This window comes from Halyomorpha halys, unplaced genomic scaffold (genome assembly GCF_000696795.3).
Source record: "Halyomorpha halys isolate HHAL.00 unplaced genomic scaffold, Hhal_1.1 Scaffold49.1, whole genome shotgun sequence".
In the NCBI taxonomy this organism is placed as follows: Eukaryota; Metazoa; Arthropoda; class Insecta; order Hemiptera; family Pentatomidae; genus Halyomorpha; species Halyomorpha halys.
Genome location: NW_027115511.1, coordinates 906,327 through 915,722, shown reverse-complemented (window position 1 = coordinate 915,722; position 9,396 = coordinate 906,327). Strand labels below are relative to the sequence as shown.

General features: G+C 35.7%; 1 protein-coding gene across 1 annotated transcript in view; it reads left to right on the top strand.

Moving 5' to 3' along the window:
• Positions 1–9,396, top strand: part of LOC106690133 (aprataxin) — a gene marked incomplete at its 5' end in the record, with an annotated part of 25,015 nt that overhangs the window by 5,496 nt on the left and 10,123 nt on the right. The window contains 1 exon segment of the mRNA XM_067052557.1: positions 9,091–9,224. Within this exon segment, the coding sequence (XP_066908658.1) occupies positions 9,091–9,224 (134 nt within the window).

The following is a 9,396-nucleotide window of genomic DNA, read 5'->3' as shown; positions in this document are numbered from 1 at the left end:
TAGGAGTACTAGTGACCAAGGACAAAATGACTCAAACAGTTTAAGATTTGGAGAGCACCGTAATAATGACAACAAAATTGGAAAATAAGAAAGTATTAGAAGTACTAATGTATTTTGTCCTTAGTCATTAGTTCCTCATTTTCCAATGTTTTTGCCATTATTATGCTGCTCTTAAAATCGTAAACTGATTGAGTCATATTGTCTTTAGTCACTAGTACTCCTACTAATTTCTTATTTTCCAATTTTTTTTTCTTTATTATGCTGCTCTTCAAATCTTAAACTGATTGAGTCATTTTGTCCTTGGTCACTAGTACTCCTACGAACTTATGATTTTCCAATTTTGTGGCCATTATTACGCTGCTCTTCAAATCTAAAACTGATTGAGTCATTTTGTTCGTAGTCACTTCTACTCCTACTACTTTCTAATTTTCCAATTTTTTTGCCATTATTATGCTGCTCTCCAAATCCTAAACTGATTGAGTCATTTTGTCCTTGGTCACTGGTACTCCTACTACCTTATGATTTTCCAATTTTGTTGCCATTATTACGGTGCTCTTCAAACCTTAAACTGATTGACTAATTTTGTCCATAGTCACTAATTTTCCAATTTTGTTTATCTAAACCCGTTTATTTCTTCTTATTTTTATGTTTATATTATGAGTCTATTTACAATGTCGGTGTAATGTGTATTTATGCTTAAAAATCAGACTTATAAATTGGGAGGTAACCAAATAGCACAGTGGTCATGAGATAAGGTCCAAAGAGGTTGCAAGAAATATAGAGCAATGGTTGTGCTAAAGTGAGGGGAAAAATTTGGTGCATTTTTCCCCTCACTTTAGCACAAGTAATGATATAAAAGTGAGAATAATGTAAATCTATGTAGATATGACATGATTTCCTTTATGAAATTCAAATTTTTGACTGATTATGAGGTGAATATAATATATACAGATGTAGCTTGTTATTATGGTGGATTATTGTTGTTTGTAGGTTTTTGAAAGTACTTGAATATGGAACAGTGGTCCCGAAACGTTGTGCTACAATATGTTAATTTAAAATTATATACATTCAAATTGGATGTTTTTTAACCTCAAAAGTTTTATAGAATTGACAATATATTTATACAGAGAGAGAGAAGTCACCAACTCTGTTGCTACTCAAACACTGACTTTTACTTTTTTTACTATTTATTCATTTTTTCTAATCCCTCTAAAACAGAATATGAATTAGTAAATTGCATTACGCATTCGTTACATAATTCGGATTTGATATCCACTCGATCACCTAATATTGGCGTTACATCAGACTAACTCCCCCCCCTCCCACCAGTTTACGAAAATTCCTGGTAAACTCATAATATTACATAAATATTAATATTTATTTAATATTAATTAAAAATAAAATAATTAGCAAAGTAAAACTGAAAAGAATTGTAATGAACAACACTCTCTGTATGAATCAAAAAAGACAACTAACAATTTTCTTTAACGAAAATCTTCCGAAACAAATTTCTTGTAGTAGGAGGGGGTTGAGGGCATTCCAGGCCGACAAGGTTTCGCCGTTGTAGGTAGTTTCAACTGCCCAAATGGACCGTTCTACGTTTTCTGGGTTCCTTTAAACTCTCTATGGTGACCACATTATGTTCTCAGATTGTGATTACCCTGAATCGTATCTCCGCAGCTCTTTTCCACGGTTCGTCCCTACATTCCGGTATACCGTCTGTTGTAAGATGCGATTCTCTCTGGAACGCCGTAATACTGTAACCACGTTCGTATGGCCTTCAATACTGCTCCTGCCGATTTTTCTGTCTCTGGGTACGGTATTGCTAATTTTCTGAAGACATCTACTACCGTGACCCACCTGTACCCCCTCCAAGTGAACGAGTCCACCTGTAGATTACTAAGTGGCGCTTCTGCAGTAAACGGTTCTTCTTGTATTGCCTGCGGAGAAGCCAAGTCATATTTGGTGCTTAGGCACACTTCACAATTACCTATGGTGTCCTGGAAGGTGCACTTCATTCCCTACCAAAAGTAACGGCGGCTTAGCGCTTGTAGTCTCATTAAGCCCTGTATGATTCGTCTTCCCCTGGTGATAGGCGAGCGTCACATCTTTATGGCGTTAATACCGATTTTTTCCACCTGGCAGAGACTCTGAACATTGTCCCAAAAAACCGCATTGCCATTATACAAGTGGTGCATCTGTTCTTATTTTGATACATTTTTCAATGCTCTCCAAATTAAGTATTCTTTGACACCCGGTGAGGACCAGATGGTCGTGATATTACAGCTGCCATATTTCCCGTTCTCTATTGTTATTAATCCTGAAGTCTTGGTTTTCCAGATGATCTGGCATCGTTTGTTGTTAATGAGGTCTTCCATTTCCGTCGGTCTACTTGCAGTAGAGTCTTTGTATCTTCCCTGTTCTCGGTGTCCGCCATTTCCATTTCTTCTTCCCCCAGAGTCCACTCTCTTAGGAACTGTCTCCCGTCTCCAGATGGTTCACTCGATTGCATTGTTCATTACCGTCCTCGAAAGCCAGTCTGCGACCACGTTGTCCTTCCCCGGCTTATACGCAATGTTCATATTGTACTGGCTAATGATCTCCTTCCATCTGGTGATCTGTGCAGATGTCTCCTTCAGTCTACCAACCCTCTGCAGCCGTCTATGATCGATGTGTATCCGAAAATATATGGCCGGAAGTGTTCCACTGCCCACTCGATTCCAAGCAACTCACGTTCCTGGGCGCTATAGTGGGTCTCCGCATCGGTGAGACGTCGACTCGTGTAAGCTATGGGTCGCTCTCCCTCTTCGTATTCTTGTGATAGAACCGTACCGAGAGCGTATTCGCTTGCGTCGGTCGTGAGGGTAAATTGGTTCTTGAAATCAGAGAATGCCAGGACCGGTTCCCTCTGTAGCCTTTCTCTACACTTCTGGACGGTGTTACCTTTATCGTGTTCCCTTTCTTCAGTAGATTGTCAAAAGGTACAAGATATTCCGCCACGTCCGGTACGAACCTTCGGTAAAGGTTCAGCCCAGTAATCGTTGCAGACAGGGCTGCTAAAGACGTTACCAGGGTTATAAATTAGCCGGAACTGCTCTAAAAAAGTAAGATAAAAAAAGGGTAAGCCCGTTGCTAGGCAACCTCTTAGCGACGATTATCAACCCTTAGCAACTACCTCTATTACTCATTATAACAACATTTCTTTTCAAATAACTAAATCTAAATAAAACAATAAAAATAAAAATAAATGTAACTAAATTAAATACTAATAAAACTCAAATACTATTTACAATTATTTACAAGGTAATTATATTATGGCGTTAACACATTGAAAAGTGGAATTTGAGTGAAAACAAATTTTCAACTAGTAGTTATTATTGTCTAATAAAGAATGCATCGTGGGTGTATATAATTTAATTTATTTATTTATTTATTATACACTTTATTAGAATTTAATAATTAGTACTTGGATGGGTTAAGATCTAGCATTACTTCATATTCTATACTCTCTCTGATTGACATTGATTGTATATAAAAAAAAGTTAAAAAAAAAATTACTAGTTAAACATTTCTCTTTTCAAAAGGTTTCCTCTACTGATTATTTTCGGTTATCCAATTAGTTAATATATGTAAGAGAACTATTGAGCTTGAAAATTCTATTTTGGGCTGAAATTAAATTTACACCAAATTTCAAGTAAATGGTTTCAGCATAAGAGATAGCGGCTGTTTTGGAAAGAAAATAAACATAATGGTTTAGTGTAATAGTAGATCAAGAATATGTACGGAAACAATTTGGCCAATGATCACTTCTAGTCTATAAGGCCAGGAACCCCACGTATAAGCTTTTTTTATTTTCCTTCGTCGGCCCAAGACTCCCGTTGGAGTCCTACACTGCCCCTGTTGTTACATTCTAATAGAATGGAGAAGAGTAAGTAAATTATTATTTATTTGTTTAATTTTAAAAATCTATTTTGTATTCTGCCATGCATTTCCACAACGACTGAAAGTAGCCCTATCTAGATCTGGCAGCCATGGGAGGAATGCGCTATTGTTTTGGATGAGAGGATATTTAATCCTACATTTATCATATCTATTGCAATTTAGTATAATATGTAATGGGTTCTCGATGGAGTTGCATGTCAAACGTTTATCATTTTTTTCAAACTTAATTAGTGTCAAGTCGCGATTTGTACAACCATGGTTAATTATTACTCTTGTAAGTAAGAGTATTTCTTTTCTGTTTAATTTAACACAAATGTTAGAGAACCATGTTAGAGAGTTGCATGTCAAACGTTTATCATTTTTTTCAAACTTAATTAGTGTCAAGTCGTTATTTGTACAACCATGGTTAATTATTAATCTTGTAAGTAAGAGTATTTCTTTTCTGTTTAATTTAACACAAATGTTAGAGAACCATGGTCATGGAGAGACGTTAGGTTGGATGGTGAATTGATCTTTACCTTTCGAACTTCATTCCCAGGCATACTTATCCTGCCATTCACTATTGAAGTCTTTTTTCATCCATCTAAAAATTTCCTGTAAAGGCAGTTTCGAGGCGATTCGCCTGCTTCTGCTTGCAATGCATTGTAGGGCTTGTGCGAAATGATCCTAAACACAACCTAAGAGCATTGTTTTGTGTTGTATCTAGCTTTGTAATTAATGGTGAGCTTGACTCATTTTATATTATGGGTGCATAGTCTATTATGGGTCTCGTCATAGATTTGTAAATGGTAAGTAGATTATGTGGGGGGCTCCCCAAGTTACCCACGTTATTGATTTTGTAATGTTTAATGTTTTAATTGCTTTGTTATAAGTATTTTGGATGTGTGTTCTAAAGGACACTTTCGTGTCAAGATAAACCCCTAAGAATTTTATTGTATTAGTGGCTTCTATTGCACCCCTACTTGTGTGGATACTCAATTGTGTTAAGTTTAATTTTCTTCTTTTTGTGAAAGAGATAATTTAGCATTTTGGTATGTTAATTTGAACGTTAAGTACTTGTAGGTTTTCTTCCAATTTATTGAATCCTTTACCCAGTGTGTGGTGTCCTGATATATTTGAGCAAGTTGTTTATAGTATTAAATCGACAGCATATTGTAAAATGTTGCATTTATTGGGAGGGTGCTTGACTATAAAATGTGTATAAATATTGAATAGAATGGAACATAACTTGAGTTAACCTTAACTTCTCCTTCGGATGCTTGCAAGTGGTATGTTCTAAATGAAAGGTAATTAACGACGCAATTAGTCGTTAGAACTGGGAGGTTGATGTTTACCAAAATTTCTTTTAACTTAATTATATTAACTTTATTATAAGCGTCTTGGAGGTCCAATGAAATTGCTGGGAGAATATTTTTGTTTTTGTAATTTTCATATATTTCATTTATAAAAAACATAATGCTGTCGGTTGTTGATTGGTTTTTTTGAAATCCACACACGTTTTGACTTAATATTTTATTAATTTCGAGAAACTACTCAAGTCTATGTTTGATCATTATGTTAAAAGTCTTGGCAAGGCAAGAAATGAGGGCGATGGGTCTCGAGCTAGACAAAAGGGAAGGATCTCTGCCATATTTGGATACAGCAATTATTGAAACCATTCTCCGATCGGAAGGTATGTTTGTTGTTTTCCACAAATCATTGAATGCTTTGAGTAGTTGTAACTTCAAAATTCTGGGTAGAAGAGCTATCATTTCATAGCTAATTTCATCCAGACCAGGGACTGTGTATCTTTTGCCGTGTAAACCAGCATCCAGTTCTGTTTCGTTAAATTTACAAATAATTGGACAAGCTGAGTTGACTTTATTTTTATTTAGGTCAATAGTTTTTAGAGTGTGTGGTTGCCTGGGTATGGAATTGTCTCCGATCTGCTTAAGAAAGGCTTCTGCTTTAGTTTTACTGATGAAGACCTCTTCCCTTGAATACAGCGAATTATTTATTTAAGTGTTTCTGCCACTAGGGCCATTTACACTGAATTTACAAAGTTAATAGATTACAAAGTGAGAAAGTTAAAAATTAACAATTACAATTACAAGTTACATTACATTACAATTACAAGTTACAAATTTACAATTACATATTTACAATTATGATTTACATTTTACAAAGTTGCAATTAGATTTGACGTAGTTAGTAAATTACTATATTAAATTTTGCATCCACTGATCTATGCTGGACAGTTAGACTATATGTGATCATAAATATTAATGTATATATGTATATATAGTTGACCGTAAAAATTGATATATAGGAAGATGGTCAGGGTTGCGGTCAACTTATTCATTTGGACAGCCCTGATGAAGCCCTGTAAAGTGGGGCGAAACGTTGGAAAATAAAATAGTTTTAAACTATTTTTGTTTCACTTGTGACCGCAACCCTGACCATCTTCCTATATATAAATATTAATGATTTTTAGAAAGTGAAAAAGTTTTGTTATTGTTGTGGGATCTTCTCTCAACATCTCCTGTAAATCTGAAGAGAACCGGTGTGGTTCGTGAGCAATACATTCAGTGATAATATGCCTAACGGTGAGATCGTTTCCGCTGTAGCAACACGTCGGTGCATTTACTTTTTTCATGAGATGACAGTGGGTGAGTCGAGTATGGCCTATCCGAAGATGGGTTAATACCACATTTTCTCTCCGTACCAGATTCAAGTTTCTGGTTGGACGTTTCACTGTCTGTTGGACCATTCTTAACTTGTCTCTCATGCTGAACTATCAAAGGTGATCTATGCATATTGATGATGTTACGACTTGACCTGTCTTCATTATTAGTCTGGCCTGCGAGTCTGCATTTTCATTCGCAGTGATCTCACAATGACCTAGCACCCTACAACGCCATAAAAACAAGACCCTACAACCCATGTTGTTCAAAGTTTTCAAATGCTGCTTCAACTCTATTATTAATGGGTGTGTTGAAAATGTATCTTGTAATGATTTGAGGGCTGATTCCGAGTCAGAACAGATGACATATTGCAAACTGCGCGATTGATTCCGAAGAGTTCTGGAGGGTACAACGAAGAATATGGTTGTAACATGAATAAGAGGGTGTGAATATCTGAAACGACAGTAGTGCCTACTCTTTCGACCGTTTTGGAACCATCTGTAAAAATGAAGTTCCAATCGTGGTGGTTAGTTTAAAATTGATTGAACTTTTTTAATGTGATAATTGGGGGTAAACAGCGGCTGAAGTAATCCTTTTTGACTGTTGGAAGTGGTAACAATCATGGTAACAACAACAGCGAACTATCCCACATTGTTTTGTAGTTGTTAGGATATATATTCATTCAGCTGGAGACAGCTGTCTTTTTTTTTTGCCTTAGCTATGAGTTTTTTTACCTTGTTAATGTTGGCTTTTATTATCTTATAATTCTCTACATTCATATTTCTATAATCTTTTATTGACCCAGCCTTCTGTTTATAGGCCTTCTCCAGGATCTCATTCCACCAAGGTTTTGGGAAAAACTTTTTCCAAGGATAGTATTTAGTATCTGCTGCTTGATTTTTCAAAGTGGTTAAATATTTCAGGTTATACACCGAATGTGGCTTAAAATTTGCATGACATATAAATCGCGATTAGTTTCTTTAAAATTCCTTCTAGCTTGGGTAATAGCTGTGAATGAACCAAAACGGAAACAAATGGTCATTATTAGGTGGTCACTATCTAGGATTTTGTCAGTTATTGACCATGATATCCTATGTGATACTTTCGGACTTACAAAAGTCAGATCTGTGATGGAGGATTTGTGTCCTGAACTTCCAAGTCGTGTAGCTTTGCCAAATTCATTCAGTAATACGACCGGCTGTTGAGATAATTGTTCAACTATTATGTTGCCTCTTGGAGAGTCTCTTAAGCAGCCATAAAATTTGTATTCGGCGTTAAAATCATCTCCTATAATTACTGAGCAGTCCTTTATTTTATTGGAAATGAGAGAATGCTAGCGATGTGGGTGGCGCTTGGACTGACAGAGGGAGGATATATACCGAAACGAAACAGATATTAGGATCTAAGTTAGTAGATTCTACTGCAAATTACTTCGACAGAATCTGTATTTCGCTCTTTTGTATTCTATCGAGTGTGAATGATAATGCCTTCACCGCCATAGTTTCTATGTTTTTTTATTACAGAATAATTTCGTATTTCTTTGTTTTATTGAACCAGGTTTATTGCAGCAGTGCGATATGTACCTTATTTATATCCATATAATTAATTAGTTCTTGAAATTTATTATGAATGCTCCGGCAATTTGGATTTGCATTTGGGGAGGCGATTCGCCTGCTTGAAATTAGAACTTTTTGGAATGGGAAGTATTGTATCGGAAATTTCTGACCTTGAAAAAGGGGGTGAATCCCAGGGGTTGTCAAAAGAGTTAACAGTTCTAGGTCTTTTAGTTGGTATAGCTTTATATTTCCTGAGAGAAATGTTTGTTAATGAGCGTTTGTCACCGTATAAATTTTGTGTCTCTGTGGTAGTTCCGGAAAATCAAGGAGAGAAAACCTATTTGATGTGGTTATGGGTGGTCCGAACTTAGCGGCTTCATTGTAATTTATCTATGGTAATGGAAAATAATCCTCAGATAGCGGTTCCATCATGCCACACTTTCTTGAGTTATTATTATGTATTGTTCATTTTTACAATATGTTTAACCCTCGATCTGGTGCAATTAATCTAGTTTTTTGTTTTTACAACTACGTGATATCCCGAAAAAGGGTTGTACTCTAGTAGCTTCTTAATTCCTTATTCCTAAAGGATAGGGATATGGTACCTTCCAAATTCCTTAAGGAGTAATAGCACTTTTGGAATTTGAAGATAGTGATAGGTTAAATTGCCTCATTAAACTGTAATGAGAAAGTAAAATTTCAACTAGATAGTTTTATTTCGCAATGGATATTATTTTCCTTTGTTCATGCAGGAATCTGTATTTCGATTCATGTTTGTTCCATAACAATTTATGACTAGTATCAGTTCATCATTATGATGTATCTTATAGTTAAATTTGCTACTTTATTATTACTATTTCTTATTGTAACATAACTATATTTTATGTAAATGGTATGCTTTGAGCAAAGACATAATGTTATTGCCATAGGTTCGGCTACCATGCATTCCAGTTGCAGCAAAGACTCCACTTGCATGTCCTCAGCTATGATTTATGCGGCCCCGGGATGAACACAGTTTGGAATTGGAACTCTTTCACTACTCCGTTTTTCTTGAAATCTGAAGGTAATGCATATGAGCCTTTTCCACAGCTGTAATGTCCAGACTGTTTGTGTCGTTCTATTTATTATTTTGATGTTGGTATAATTTTTAAATTGTAGTATGAAACTGCATCTTAAGATCCAGCTACATATTTTGGCAAATTCCTTCCAAGCCTCTGAATGGCCTAGCTGGTAAA